At 35.0% G+C, this 16,332-nt stretch overlaps 1 protein-coding gene across 2 annotated transcripts; it reads left to right on the forward strand.

Annotated features, from left to right (window-relative positions):
• The first annotated feature begins 3,904 nt into the window (after positions 1 to 3,904).
• Positions 3,905 to 12,430, forward strand: LOC127938129 (aquaporin-4). Of its 2 annotated transcripts, none has more exons than XM_052534556.1 (5): positions 3,905 to 4,073; positions 6,596 to 7,016; positions 7,968 to 8,132; positions 9,302 to 9,382; positions 11,181 to 12,430. In XM_052534556.1, the coding sequence occupies exons 1-5, from the start codon at positions 4,042 to 4,044 to the stop codon at positions 11,451 to 11,453; spliced, it is 972 nt and encodes a 323-aa protein (XP_052390516.1). In that variant the 5' UTR covers positions 3,905 to 4,041; the 3' UTR covers positions 11,454 to 12,430. The 2 variants fall into 2 exon arrangements, with proteins under 2 accessions (XP_052390516.1, XP_052390517.1); XM_052534557.1 differs by lacking the exon at positions 3,905 to 4,073 and adding an exon at positions 4,954 to 5,207.
• Positions 12,431 to 16,332: the final 3,902 nt, after the last annotated feature.

A 16,332-nucleotide genomic window follows, 5' to 3' on the forward strand; every position in this document is an offset into this window, starting at 1 on the left:
GCAGATTGGATGTTGGATGTTTCAGTTGTGTTTGTGGTGTTGATGTCCCTCACGTGGCTGATTGTTCTGTCGCTGCTATTCTGGGAGTGAGTGAGTAAACGTAATTCTTCCACACACTCTGTCCTCAAAATGCTACACGTCTGTGAATAGAGCGCGATATTCCATAAACATACTGTCAGATCCACTGTGAAGTGATACTAATGCAGACTATAGAGTGGAAATGTAACAAAATATACAAGATGTAACAAAATGCTTTCTACCCCCACATACAGTATACTTTATTCAGTGTGCAATTTTATGAAATTCAGAACCAACCCAGTCACATGTCAATCCGTGACTTTTGTTTTGGTGAATTGGTGGCTAATCTACATACACTTTTCATCTACATGGAAACACAAACATATTTCCACTAAGTCCTGATTCATTCTACCTTTCTGATCTATTTATTTAATATGCATAAATCCCAGAATAGACAGTAGCAGTACTTTAAATTTTACTGCAATAAATACTCTTAATGTAAGCATTTGCTTGAGCGGTTCAGAGTGAGAAAAAGAGAGAGAGAATGTAGAGTTGGCTAATTGTTGATCATTACTGCTGGACAGACTTGGATCCTAGCAGAACCTGTGTGGAAATCCTATTTACTCTTGTATCTGAACCACACACACACACAAATACACAATGATGAATTGTTTCTGAGTCTACTGCTAATGAGCACATCAAGCGCTGAGATTAGATAACACATTCATACACTGCCTGTAAAATAGAGCAATAATATTCCATTATTTACTCGACGGATGTCCCAGTGAATGTTCACGCATGTTCAAATAATCCTGCCAATCACAAAAAAAAATAGAGAATTAAACAACTGCTTTACAATTGCAATTCTTTTGGCATCTCTCCAACATCCCAAATCTTCTGCACTAGCTTTTACTCTCTCCAAAGGCTTTTCAAAAATGGTTTAACAAATACAAACCCGATTACAAAAAAGTTGGGACACTGTACAAATTGTGAGTAAAAAAGGAATGGAATAATTTACAAATCTCATAAAGTTATATTTTATTCACAGTAGAATATAGATAACATTTCAAAAGTTGAAAGTGAGAGATTTTGAAATGTCATGCCAAATATTGGCTCATTTTGATTTCATGAGAGCTACACATTCCAAAAAAGTTGGGACAGGTAGCAATAAGGCCAGAAAATATAAATGTACATCTAAGGAACAGCTAAAGAACCAATTTGCAACTTATTAGGTCAATTGGCAACATGATTGGGTATAAAAAGAGCCTTTCAGAGTGGCAATGTCTCTCAAAAGTCAAGATGGGCAGAGGATCACCAATTCCCCAATGCTGTGGTGAAAAATAGTGGAGCAATATCAGAAAGGAGTTTCTCAGAGAAAAATTGCAAAGAGTTTTAAGTTATCTGGAAAACACACACACAGTAGTAAATGCCAACCAATGTTGCCAAGTCTGTGGTTGTTTTTCATGTCCGCGGGTCGAAGCAACAATACCAATAACGTGATATTTAGTGTTTTCTCTAGGCCAAGGCTCATTTAAAATGGACTGTGGAAAAGTGGAAAACTGTTCTGTGGTCAGACGAATCAAAATTTTAAGTTCTTTTTGGAAAACTGGGATGCCATGTCATCCGGACTAAAGAGGACAAGGACAACCCAAGTTGATATCAGCGATTAGTTCAGAAGCCTGCATCTCTGATGGTATGTGGTTGCATGAGTGCGTGTTGCATGGCCAGTTTACACATCTGAAAAGGCACCATCAATGCTGAAAGGTATATCCAAGTTCTAGAACAACAAATGCTTCCATTCAGATATCGTCTCTTTCAGGGAAGACCTTGCATTCTCCAACATGACAATGGCAGACCACATACTGCATCAATTACAACATCATGGCTGAAGAAGAAGAAGGATCCAGGTACTGAAAAGGCCAGCCTGCAGTCCAGATCTTTCACCCATTGAAAACATTCGGTGCATCATAAAGAGAAAGATGCGACAAAGAAGACCTAAGACAGTTGAGCTACTAGAAGCCTGTATTAGACAAGAATGCGACAACATTAGTATTCCTAAACTTGAGCAACTTGTCTCCTCAGTCCCCAGACGTTTGCAGACTGTTATAAAAAGAAGAGGGAATGCCACACAGTGGTAAACATGGCCTTGTCCTAACTTTTTTGAGATGTGTTTATGCCATGAAATTTAAATTCTACTTATTCTTCCCTTAAAATTATACATTTTCTAAATTTAAACATTTGATATGTCATCTATGTTGTATTCTGAATAAAATATTGAAATTTGAAACTTCCAAATCATTGCATTATGTTTTAATTCACAATTTGTACAGTGTCCCAACTTTCTTGGAATCGGGTTTGTAAGTTCAACCTCAGCCAGGTAATCCATTGCATCATCACAGACAGATAGACAGACATTGAATTTTTCTACAAATGAACAGCTATTAACACATACACCACTCCTTTAGAGTCACCCATTTAGTCACTCAATATGTGATGAAACTAATACATTCATATATTGAGGACTTGGCAGAAAAACTCTGGTGGGGGGTTTTCTTCACTTTACACCCTCTCCAGACTTTGGCTCTGTGAGGTTACAGATGTGGTTGGAAATGGCCTGTTGCTTGGTGTCTGAACTGTGTCTGAAGTGGTTACAACTGATTCTATGCATATGAAACAAATCGAATAACTTTTTTCATCCACAGGGGACACATCTAATATATAGTCTAGGTACCGCGAAATGCATTATGAGAAGCCCTTGCATCATCAACAGGACCAGACTTCTTGGATGAGTAAGAATCACATTTGCCTGAGATGTTGCATAGGCTGAATTTACTCATTTGGGTGGGCCTTTAAAAACTCATTAGAAAACAAGAAATTTGCTGTAATAATTGACTGTAATATGTGACCTGCAGCTGACCTCATCTGTGAGTTTTGATAAGGTGCTGAATCAGTTGTAGAGTTGTAACATTAGGCAATACACTACCTAATCCAACTGACATAGAGCCCATGTTTCCTGTAACATCTATCCAAATTGTATAAAATGCCAAGTTTTATGTCAGCATTGTAAATACTATAAGTGATATAAAGATTTTGACATAGAAAACCACTGCAGTAAGGTTAATACAATAGTTGCAAGTAGAATTAGATTTGCAATTAAAATGTTGCTTGTTAAACTGAACTGGATTATTTTTTATTTCTATTCAGTAAGAAATCCTGGAAAAATACATGGTTTGTTTTTAACATTAATAATATTAGGAAATGTTTCTTGAGAAAATCAGCATATTCAAATGATTTCTGAAGGATCATGTGATTCGGAAGACTGGAGTTCAGCTTTACCAGCACAGATATTAATGGCATTTTATTGAATTTTGATCAAACTAATTTATTAAGCATATGAGACGTCTTTCAAATGCATTTGAAATTTACCAAAATTTAAACAATGCACTTATCACAGTAATTCAACCGCAGGCTTTAGACGTAACATGCATGTGACATTTTACATTCAAAGTATAAAGGAATGATTATCACAGAGAATTTAATCTTTAACTGCTTGACCTTTGATAATATTTCAGATTAAAACTAAAACACAGTATATGTTCACTGTGTGTGATGATAAGGATGGAAATTTATTAATTTCAGTGGTGGCAAATGCTTTACCCATTATCTATCGGGATTTGCTATATTGTAAATCCCGATAGATAGATAGATAGATAGATAGATAGATAGATAGATAGATAGATAGATAGATAGATAGATAGATAGATAGATAGATAGATAGATAGATAGATAGATAGATAGATAGATAGATAGACTACTCATATACTGTAATTATGCTGCGTGTGATACAATGAGGCGTGAGTTGTGTGAGACATGCCACTAGTTGTGTCAGTGCTGTCAGATCAGTTGTACCGACAGCTTCATATCCCTGTGCTGTGGTCTCTCAGCTCTGATTTGGCTGAGAAGAGCTGGTAACACAACACTGAGAGAGAAGCACACTGAGCTGCCAGTCTGTCTGTGGAAGGAATGACAAGCTGTGGAGCCCTGGACAGGTTCAGGTGAGTTCAAGAGTATCTATAGATACTCCCATGATCACTAGCATGACACTATTGTACTATATGTTTGTCTGGTTGGTTTATTTGTACAGTCTGTATTATGAACACAGCTAATCATTATTACTTTCAAAAATATTTTCAAATGTAAAATTTAATTTAAAAAAATGGCCTAATGGCCAAAGGGTTTACTTTCAAACAATTTTCACTCAGAAATGGCTAGTCAATTTCAGAAATAATTACATAGAAATTAAGAAATATTCACATTAAATTAAACATAAAAGATTGAAATAGAATTTTCTTGTAAAACATACGCCAATAAAATTCTAAAAGAAAACATTTTTTTACAGTGTATATGAATAAAAATAAATTTGAAGAATAGCCTGTGCTTGGTCTGATCTCTTTTCAAATAAATTGTATTGATGAAGAAATTTTATAAACTTAATTATAAGCTGTTGTTTAGAAGCTTGAAACGTTATAATACATAATTAAATAGAAATGGTTAAGTGAGGTTCACAAACAGGTCCCTTCATAAATCAAAGATAAATAAGGATTATTTTATTTATTCATTCATTTATCAGACGCTTTTATCCAATTATGGATTATTACATATAAATATACCTAGAGATTGTGAAATGTCATCATATGAAATGTCATATGCAAGTTCCTCATTATACTCATCAATTACTGTTTGAAATCTAGTAGCGTGTTTTTAGTTATTTTATATTGCCGTCGTTGTTTCTGTGAATGTACTATAGTAATAAATTCATAAACTAGTATTTATTTATTATTTTAAAGTGCGTATTGCGTCAGTCGACCTGTTTCTCATGCACCGTTCAGGGAATGAAATGTTGTGAGAGAAGCACGACGCAAAGGCATGTTCCAGCTATAATTAAAGCTGTCGTTTTCATTGAACTTAGTTTTGATCAGAGCACCGGGGAAACGCGTGTGTGTGTGTGAATCGGAGGGGAGGAGATGCTGAACACATATTGATCGTTAAGAGAGCGCGAGATTAGTAACACATCATCACGCGGTCCTATGCTTTAAAACTGTTTTGAGGTCGACTTCTCCCTCTGAGAGGATGCTTGTTCAGGGATGAGAAAAGGTCTCGGTTCCGAACAGAAGTTGTGACTTTATTCGGTAAGTTTGTCGAATTTGGCTCTTGACAGTGATGTTTCTGTTTTTCTAGCACACGGGGTTAAATGTTCACATTATTATGAACATTAATATTATATATTATATTATATTATATTATATTATATTATATTATATTATATTATATTATATTATATTATATTACACTAAACCACAAGATATTTTAATCTTTCTTCATAATGTGCATAGTATTGCTAATGATATGTACATTGTTTGTATATGCATGTTTCTGATGTATACTGAACAGCTGCTGTGTGGTTAATAATACATCCACTTTGTTTATGACTCTTTCTGGAATTTTTCTGAGCCTGTGCTCTATGGAATGTTTGTAAGGAAACTGAGGCCACTCTAATTGGATGAATTTCCAGTTGGAAGGAGCGCACAGATTAACTGCATGAAGAGACACTTTAAAACCATGCAGATAGAGATAAGACACTATTACAATCTTTTATAGTAAATAATAGATGATTTAAAATAGTTTGCCTGTATGTTTTTTTCTCTCTTTTGTATATTATTGCTCAATAAATGCAATAATCTTTTGTTTTTAAAAGAAAGATATGACATAAAATCTAGAAAAAAAAGGTCAGATACTACACTGTTAAGTCAAATAAGTAAATCTGTGACAGTGACCATGCAACTCTTTGTACAGATGGTCAGAAGCACAAGATGCTCTTTCGATCTAAAATCATGCTGGATCATATAATCATCAAGTTTACAAAGTTGTGGATTTTATGCGGCTCAAATGCTGCTGTCATTAAAGCAAAAGAGAGACAAACCAAATACTGAAATTCAGTTTTGTAAACCCAGACATAATGTATTTTTTATGTAGTTCACATAGTTGATAATAAATAATAGGATATATTTTCTCTCTTTTTGTGTTTACATATATATATATATATATATATATATATATATATATATATATATATATATATATATATATGTATGTGTGTGTGTGTGTGTGTGTGTGTGTGTGTGTGTATGTATGTATTTATATATATATATATATATATATATATATATATATATATATATATATATATATATATATAGTATGGTACAAAAAAATCTTATTTAAATAATTTAAAAAAAAATTTGTCATGTAAATTACACTACAGTTTGTAAGTAATCTACCCAGCATTGCACATATAATTTGTTTTGGGGAAAAAAATGCGTTTTATATATATATATATATATATATATATATATATATATATATATATATATATATATATATATATATATATATATATATATATATATATATATATATGTATATATATAATTTATTTTTATTTTTTTTCATGCAAAGGAGAAGCATTTTTAAATTTTTACTCATGGTTTATATATACTCTCTTTTTTTTTCCTTTAAGGAGTTTTGGTTCATCTTGCTCATGCAATACCAGTATCATGGCAGCCTTCAAGGGTGTGTGGACTCAGGAATTCTGGCGAGCTGTTTCAGGGGAGTTTTTAGCCATGATAATATTCGTACTGCTCAGTTTGGGCTCCACCATCAACTGGGCAGCAACACAGGAGAAGCCTCCGCCCGCTGACCTTGTCCTGATCTCTCTTTGCTTTGGTTTATCCATTGCAACCCTCGTCCAGTGTTTTGGGCACATCAGCGGTGCCCACATCAATCCGGCCGTCACCACGGCGATGGTTGCTACTCGGAAGCTGAGTCTGGCAAAGGGAGTGTTTTATTTGTTGGCGCAGTGTCTGGGGTCAGTGGTGGGGGCGGCCATCTTGTACGGAGTGACACCAGCATCAGTCAGAGGAGGAATGGGAGTGACTTCTGTGAGTATTTTATTTGGTAACACTTTAGAATAAGGATCCATTAGTTAATGTTAGTTAACTACTTTCGTTAACATGAACTAAGCAAGAACAATCCTTCTACAGCATTTATAAGTCTTAGTTCATGTTAATTTCAACATTTACTAATGCATTATTTAAATCAAAGGTTGTGCTTGTTAACATTAGTTAATGCACTGTGAATTACCATGAACTAACAATCAATAACTGCATTTTCATTAACTAACATTAACGAAGATGAATAAATACAGTAATAAATGTATTATTCATTGTTTGTTCATGTTAATTAATACATTAACTAACATTAACTAATGGAACCTTATTCTAAAGTGTTACCTTTTATTTGACTGTTACTTTAAACTGCTTTAAGTGCTGTCGCTGCTGAACATGACTCAAATCTGACACACATCATATTTTCGCATAACTCTTTACCTTTTCTGACCCACTTGAGGTTTAAAGTCTCTATTATCGAGACTATTGACGAGTTAAATCAGGAGTTGTTCTGTTGTTTTACTGAACTAGCTTTGACTAGCTTGTTGCGAGTAGTGCTTGCTTCAAAGTCTTCCATTTGATGTGATCGTAAAGAGGTTTTGCATCCAAATAAACACAATTCTTGTTGAGAAAAAAAAAAGAGACAGAAGCAGCAGTTGTGAGTGGGGTGGCCAATCCTAGCTCCGCCCCTGCATTAGTTGCGTAAAATATTTTTAACACATTTAAATGAAAAAAATGTATTGCATCTGTTAACACGTTAATTTTGATAGCACTAGATTAAGCTCTTTACAAAAGCACACAATAACCTAAATTAAGCATTAGTGAGACTTCTAAAATGTTTAATTGGTAGGGGCCTCCAGGAGAATAATTGGGAAAAACACTGGTTTAGAGCAAGAAGTTCACGCTCGCATAAATATCTCACTATCTCACTATCGCCTCCTGCAGGTCAATGCTGAAATCTCCACTGGTCATGCATTTGTGATAGAGCTCATAATCACTTTTGAGCTTGTCTTCACTGTCTTTGCCACCTGCGACCCCAAACGCAATGATCTCAAAGGTTCAGCAGCACTGGCTATTGGTCTGTCGGTGTGCATCGGCCATCTGTTTGCTGTGAGTATTTACTGATTTGCACCATTAGAAAACAGGTTATTAGTTGTGTAAAATCCCATTGCTAGACAATTCAGGTGCTTTTCAAGGCATGTTTCTAGTGAGCGCGTTTAACAATATGGAGATAATATTTTCAATCCTGCACTAATCAGTACTTGAAGATCTTTAGCCTATAAAGATTATCCTCTTGAGGTGTATCTGCTTAGCTCTCCTTTGGAGAATTTGTATCCTAGCTACAATCCCAAGTGATGGTGTTATTTCCATGCCGATAGTCCCAGCAGAATCTGCAGATGAGGTGTTTATATGAAAGCTCATTTGTGTTGCTAAGGATGTTGGCATGAGAGCGGGATGCCCTCTACATGCCCTCATGTATTTAGGCCTGGCACTGGTACAAACACTATTTAAGACCCTTTAGAGCAGATTTATGATTTAAAAAGCCAAACCCCTGCCACTCAGCTCACTCGTTCTTCTTATCTTTTCATGCTTCATCTTCTCTCACATTGTTTCTTTGCATCTCTTCTCAACCCCAGGCCAGGTCGATTGTTTATTACAGTGGCGTTTCTGAAATTGAATGCCCTATCACGTTAGAAAATAATGTAGCGCCTACACAAAACTTAACACAAACAAATGTGAGATAAAAACAAAACAAGTAACAATGCCATTTTAACCTATTTCTCATTACGTTTTATTGAGTGTCGGGCACCAGGTAAGCTACCAAGTAAGTTTACTAAGTAAGAAAATCCATACATATGGAGCTGGTTATGAGATGTAAACATAAAAATGTATTAGTTTACAATTCATGCACAATGGTAATAGTCTTTTGAGGCCATAACATAGTATTTTGCAAGAAACCACACAAAATAATAATAAAATTCCTTACATTTATATAGTGTTTTTCTATGCACTCAAAGCACTTGACATAGTCAGGATGTATCTCCTCATCCACCACCAGTGTGCAGCTTCCACCTGCCTATGACCTATGAAGTCATTATTAATCAGAAATCTGCCCCATAATCATAATTTCTGTGAAAAGGAATAGGTTCATATCTACTGATAATGGCAATTAATTCTAAGTACTTTCTGGAGTTCTGGAACATTTTTCCATTGAGCCTATGTTTCAGAATTCATGTAAGTTTATAACATGTGTAATCATTTTTGTGTGTTTGTTTCAGATCCCATACACTGGAGCCAGTATGAATCCAGCTCGCTCTTTTGGGCCTGCAGTCATCATGGCAAAATGGCAGGACCACTGGGTAAAATTTAGAAGCAGAACATTTCAAATCCACTGTGTGTAGAAAAACAATGCAAAGGCTCATACAGTTCTTGCTACAGTAATTCCTGCAGTGATATTTATATACATAAAGATTGAAGGTCATCTTGAAGGTCACAAGAATTTGATTCAAGGCCAAAACGTATTTAAGGAAATTTTGGCTTTGTTTCACTCTTGCAAAATAGACTGGACTACATTTGGAACAACAAGGCATTTATCTCTGGCCGACCCCAGACCTTTGGCATAAAGCTTGAAATACTGCCTTAATTCATTTTGAATATCTAAGTATATCATAACAATTCTTGAACTGCTCTGTAATCCCGATCCTGCTGCTGTACTGAATATCAGAAAGGTTGTGATTACCAGTGCCCAGTGCATATACTGCAGATCTCTTGCTTATGTGTTTACATCTCATTCTGCTTGCACAGCAGTCAACATTGCACTGCAGTCAGAAACCAGACAGATGTGGCATTCAAAATAATGCCGGGACATGACACTGGTTGGTTTGATCCCTACATGAACATATGAGTGTTATGTATCATCATGAGTGGTGCATCTGAGTGACTGCTGCTGTCATCACGTTTGATACAGGGTCTCCTCACTGGCGCTGTAACATTAGAGAGGTCAAAACATTTCTGTCATGCAGTGTTTACCGCACTTGCAGAATGCTATACACAGTGCCCTTTTCAATGAGTTGGTGTGAGTTACAGCAGTGAAAGATCTTAGAGATTTTGAATGAAAGAAATACATCAAGGGTGAATCCACATGAAGGCCAAAATGGTACTGTTACATTAATGAGAGGTGCTGGTGATCATTATACTGTATATATAGTAGTTTGGAAATAATGAGATAAAGCAAATGATCTACAAATGAGCATTTTTTGGCTCAGGTTTTGTCAGCGCTGTCCAGGTTTTTGAAGGGTAAACATGTCCGTCCTGCACTATGCAGTGGGTGGCCCCCACTTCTATTTCTGTCATCACAGCAGCCAGTAATCCAGTTCTGGCCTCCAGTTTTCAGTATCCTTTTCATACTGATAACATGTATTTATCAGGGAAAGACATAATTTATACTGTAATATTTACAAAAAAATTCAGAGATTTAAAATAACTAATACACAGTGGGGCCCAGAAGGAAAATGTTTCTGTTTTCTCATTTTTAATTAAATACATTTTTCATAGCAAAATTATATTACTGTAATAATTCGAGTTTATTTAATTTAAATTTAATTCAAATTTAATTAATTTAGAAAATCTGAATCTTAAATCAGAATATTAGTGCAGAATCTTTAATATTTCTTAATTATTTTTGCCTAATAACCTTTCTTAATTTTTTCCAAAAAAAATTTCAAACTAAAATGTCAATTTGAGTGAAAATTTTAATTTAATTAAATTTAATTAAATTTAATTTAAATAAATCTCATTTAAATCTGAAATATTATAAGCAAAATCTGAAATCATTGTTATTAACATTTTATACAATTTCTTGATATTTTTTTAAAATACAATAACAATTAGAGTAAAAGATTTAATTGATCATTATTCATTTAATTAATAGAAATAATTAATTAATTACAGAAGTTAAAATAAATTATTAACATAAATTATAAAATACATTTAATTAAATAAATGATAGTTATAAGTTATATACTGGTCCAGATTTTGATTTAATTTTTTCCATTTAAATGAAAATAAATCAAAAATTTCATTGTAGTCTCAGTGTTTTTTTTTTTTTTTTTTTTTTTTTTAAACCAGATTTATTGTTTTTCTTTCTCTCTCTTTAAGGTGTACTGGGTGGGCCCTTTAATAGGGGGCATCCTGGCTGCAGCTGTGTACGAATATCTATTCTGTCCTGACCCTGACCTGAAGCAGCGCTATGCTGACGTCCTCTCCAAAAGCCCCTTTCAAACTGACACGTATCGGGTGGTGGACACAGATTCGTACCCCAGAGATCAAGCTCAGTTCATGACCAAGCAGGCGGCGTTCAGAGTGCTGGACCTGGAGAGGCCAGAGAAGAAAGAGAGGGAGCTGGCTGGAGAGGTGCTGTCGTCGGTATGACTAGTGAGAGGCACTGAGGAGGAACAGCACAGCACTTCCAACATTAATGAGCTCAAAGAGACAGATCTGATCTAGAGTCACACTGCTTTTGTGTACAGAGCCTCTACTGAATGACTCACAACACTTGACTTTAATCATTAATGAGCTATTAACCACCGAATGGTCTCGCTTAAAACACTCTTCCTTGTATGCCAGTCACAGGCCATAAACCTTGTGTCCAATAGAACCCACTTTGAAAATTTTAGTCAGTCGATGAACATCCTTTAGCAGATGTACCTCATGGACTACTGAATCAGTAACTAAGTGGGATTCTCACATCTAAGCAAATGTAACACTTTTGTTTGGTCCACTGATTATTACCTGGCCATCAGGGTTGAGATTAGATCATCACCATAGTAATGCAGATCATGCACTCTCTATGAATTAACCCTTTCTGTCCTCATGGTCTCCCTTTTAAATCTAATGTTGTTTTTCTATATATAAGTTTTTTATTGTTGTTGTTTCTTTAAGGTTACTAATGTTATGTCTTTGAATGTTGCTGTCAGAAATATGTGCAAAAGTGCAACCCCTGAATGAGTTTTATTTTCTGTTTGAGCCGATAATGCATGATTTATCCACTTATAATTTTACTTGCCATTTTCCCCTTTTAAATCTGATGTTGTTTTGAGTATTTCCCTATTTCAGATTTTATAATGTTATGTCTTTGAATGTTTCTATCAAACAATTGCAACCCTGTGTGTTTTTTTTTATATTTTATTTTTTATTATATATATCACCTAATCAGTGATTTTTTTTTTTTACTAATGTTTGAGATTCATTTTCTTTTAAGTGTTCAGAAGTATATTTTCTGATTGATACACGTCACAATCAAGAATAATCACATTCTCAGTTCTTTCATATTAATAGCCAATTTGTTAATAAAAGTATGTTATTTTAAGCTTTTTATTTTACTAATGTGTTTGATCCATAAAATTAAGTAATCATGTATAGAGATTTTTCCATAATTATTTGAAAATGGGATTTATATATATATATATATATATTAAATAAACAATTTAACAATATTAAATAAAGGGAATGTTTTTTTTTTTTTTTTTTTTTTTTGTGCCCATTCCACCCTCAAGAGTTACATATAAAGAGCTTCTATAATTCTGGTTTGCATTTACATCTCTTTACCAGCAGAGGGCAGCACACCCTTAAATTGCGTCGTTACCCCGAAGCTCCAACATTGCCGATTTGTTTATCTGTCAGTAAAAAAAAAAAAAAAAAATGCCTGATATTGTTTCAGGGAGTGTTTAGCTCTTCTCTCTGGTGAGTGGTCAAACCAAGACTCTTGCAGAATGCAGCAGACATGCAGTTTGCGAAGTCGTTCACCTTCTGCTGGCCTTATTCACTTTTATAACTCTCCCTTACTTTCACTTCCTGGAGCATGAGTTTGTACGTGTATGTGATCATGCAAATTACAGAATTCTTGTTTGAATAATTTTGATTTATTTATTTATTTATTTATTTTATTTTATTTTTTATGTTAAGACCTTAAAAAAATCATACAAATTTTAATGGAAATTTCTGTTAAATATAATTATTAAAATGTATTGCCAATCATTTATTATTTCTATTTGCAATGTTTTATTATTTATTTTTTAACTAATTGATAAATCCTCTTAATTCATTGGTTAAAAGGAGCAGGAATTCTACTCTCAAGTCAAGTCACCTCATTTATATAGCACTTTAAACAAAATATATTGCATCAAAGCAACTGAACAACATTCATTAGGCAAACAATGTGTCAATAATGCAAAATGCTGTATGTGTATAAATCAGAATGGGTGGGAGTGAGGACGAGTAAGCACTGTTTATATTTTTATTTATAATTAAGAAGGAAGGGGGTTAATCCCAAGGCTTTGACTGAAGCAGAGGCAGTCCCCCGTTCTTCAATCCCTCCCTCAGCTATTTATGGAAATTTAAGTCTTAATTGCTCCATTTAAATTAATTGGAGAATGAAAAAAACTCAGCAGTTAGTCTGTTAAAATATTTATTTTCCCATGTGACTACAAAGGAGATTCTCCATCATAATGCATATAGAAAGCTACCCCGACGACTGACTAGCAGCATCAAAGCCTTTTTGAATGAGTGTGCATTAATCCAACTTCACAGACTTCACAGACTTCAAGTCATTACAGACATTCAACTCCAAAACAAGTGATGAACAAATGAAAACTGCCAAAACAGAGTCAGTCATTTAGGCCGATGCCTCATAAGAAACACACACACAAAGCATACATGTGTATGCACATGCACACAGGCACAAAAGTTTGATGCAGTGACAGCTGAAGCCAGGACCAGAGGCTAAACACAATCAACAATCTGACGATGAATATTCATGCAAGCTCACACTGTGGTTTTGTGTAATATTAAGCAGCCCTATGAATATTCCTGGAGACAAATTACAGTGATGGGCTGTGTGTGGAAGGTTGTGTCTACATCTTCAAGAATGACACTCTCTGATCTTCCTGACTGTAACTAACCATGGTTTGAGTGTTAAATAGTCTGAGGACTTGATTTAAATAAAGAGGCCTTCTCCTGCACAACTTACTGTACTGCCCTTTCTGGAAAGTCTCTTTGAGTGACAGAAAACATAAATAAACGAATCAGATATACAGTAACTTTATTGGGGCCTGTCTCAAGTCCTGAGGATGTTATTTCATAACTGATTTTGTTAGTTATTTATATTTAGCTCACTCTCTTTGGACATGTCACCTCAATTGAGCTTTTATATTCTATGTGTCATGTTACAAAAATATTTATTTTTTATTATTTTTATTTATTTTACCTTGTGGGCTGACAAAAAGTCACATAACGCAGTAGGGCTGTCAAATTGATTAATCGTGAATAATCTCTTAGAAAATAAAACCTTGTGTTGATATATTTGTGTGTAATCATGTATATGTAAATACACAAACATAAATTTAATTAAGAAATATATTATATATTATATACACACATCATTTAAACAAACTTTTATTTTGTATGCGATTAATCGCGATTGATCGATTTGACATCGATAGATGGCTGCAAATAATAAACTGTTAGGAGTTCTGCCAAATAATAGTTGATTAACCTATTTGTTGTTGTTGTTGTTGTTGTGTGTGTGTGTGTGTGTGTGTGTGTGTAGGCTATATATTAGGTTGAAAACAGGTGAAAACGAGGCTGTGAGTTTTCGGATGACACAAACTGTAAAAGTATTAACTTAATCAAGATCGAAGCTGAATGGGACTATACGGTCCATCTTTTAACTGTCCAGGGGTGCATTTCCCAAAACCATGGTTGCTAACCTGTTTTGCAACCACTGCAACCAACAAAGTTGCTAACTTAGTTGGCAACTATGGTTTTGGGAAACGCACCCCAGACTTGTTTCACTGATATTTTGGCAGGAAGTGAGATTCGATGTGTTTTATTCCTAATTTTAAAAGTGGTTAAAATGTAATCTGTTGCGTGTTTTTATTTTAAAATGGATTGGAACGCGGCTCAGTCTTTTAGAATTGAAATCCGTTTTATTATTAATGTTTTAAAATTACCCAAAAACAATTCCATTTGCATTCTTACCTTATCATGTCAACCTCAGGAATTTATATCCCTTCAAATACACACATATTCACGCGTCTCTCGCAGGCACGCGCGCGCATTATGCATCACACCATGCGGAAACTCCGAGAAATAGCCCTTACTTAGGGAATTTTGAATTTTAAATGGCAAATCAAGCATTTAACACTTTCACCCTTCTAATAATTTATACAATAAACAGGAGCCTAAGTCACTTCCTTAATAATTTAGACATAAGCTAATGTTGATTTATTCAGCAGGGCTAGTGCCAGCAGGAGACCCGGAGGAGCTGAAATGTGTATTAAAGTAGGACAGAGGCAGCCGGCGCCATAATAACATTTGGATAATTTTATTATGGCTCACGGCTCAGTTCATTTCCCCTTCTGCTCGCTGCATGAAATTGTTTGATTCTCACAGTGCCTGGAGTAAACTGAGAAGGTGCCACACGCGCGCATAAACATATGCAAACACACTTTTTCGCGCAGTTCGCTGCACACCTCTCTCATACCTTCTCACTCTTTGCCATGCGATCCTGACACACACGTTCAAGCCTCTCTCAAACACACACATCAATGGTTCTCGCGGCTCTGACTGACACGCAGAGAACAGGCAGATAAATGATGCGTCTCATCACCAGAGATGCAGAAGAGTGGCAACACTTTCAATGAGAATGGACTGAGATTAATACCCTCTATCATCCCTTCTTCTGTCAGAGAGATAGACAGCAAGAAATGGAGAGTAAGGATGAATACGAAAAGAGAAAGAAAGCAAGCTGCCTACATTTGATTAGCTAAAGATAAGATGCTAATGGTGAAGTCTGTCTCCATAGAGAAATACTATGTATTTCTGTATACATCCAGAGTGAGGAAAAGGGCTCAGAAAATCACTCTGGATCCCTCACATCCAAGATACCCCATCTTTGAACTTTTGCCATCTGGCCGGCGCCTCAGAGCCGCAAATACCAGAACAGTCAGGCCCAAGAACAGTTTCTTCCCCCAGGAAATCTACCTTATGAACAGTTAAATGTTCCCCACTTATGCTTATGCAATAAAAATGTGCAATATCCTTATATTTATTTGTTACCCCTCCATCCTAGAACCCCTCCATCCCTGCATCAATCCTATCCCGTTAACAATTATAGCACAATTGGTAATACACTTATTTATTTGGCTAATTGTTTTTGTTGTTGTTGTTTTCTCTGTGTGTTGTTGTCTCTGTGTACTGGAAGCTCACTAAAACAAATTCCTTGTATGTGCAAGCATACTTGGCAATAAAA

This window comes from Carassius gibelio, chromosome A20, assembly GCF_023724105.1.
Source record: "Carassius gibelio isolate Cgi1373 ecotype wild population from Czech Republic chromosome A20, carGib1.2-hapl.c, whole genome shotgun sequence".
Lineage (NCBI taxonomy): Eukaryota > Metazoa > Chordata > Actinopteri > Cypriniformes > Cyprinidae > Carassius > Carassius gibelio.

Excerpts from the sequence above, each read along its gene's own strand:
- LOC127938129 (XM_052534556.1), top strand. The coding sequence starts at position 4,042 with ATGACAAGCTGTGGAGCCCTGGACAGGTTCAG. Across the intron at positions 7,017-7,967 it reads GAGGAATGGGAGTGACTTCT|GTCAATGCTGAAATCTCCAC; the intron begins GTGAGTATTTTA and ends CGCCTCCTGCAG. Across the intron at positions 9,383-11,180 it reads CAAAATGGCAGGACCACTGG|GTGTACTGGGTGGGCCCTTT; the intron begins GTAAAATTTAGA and ends TCTCTCTTTAAG.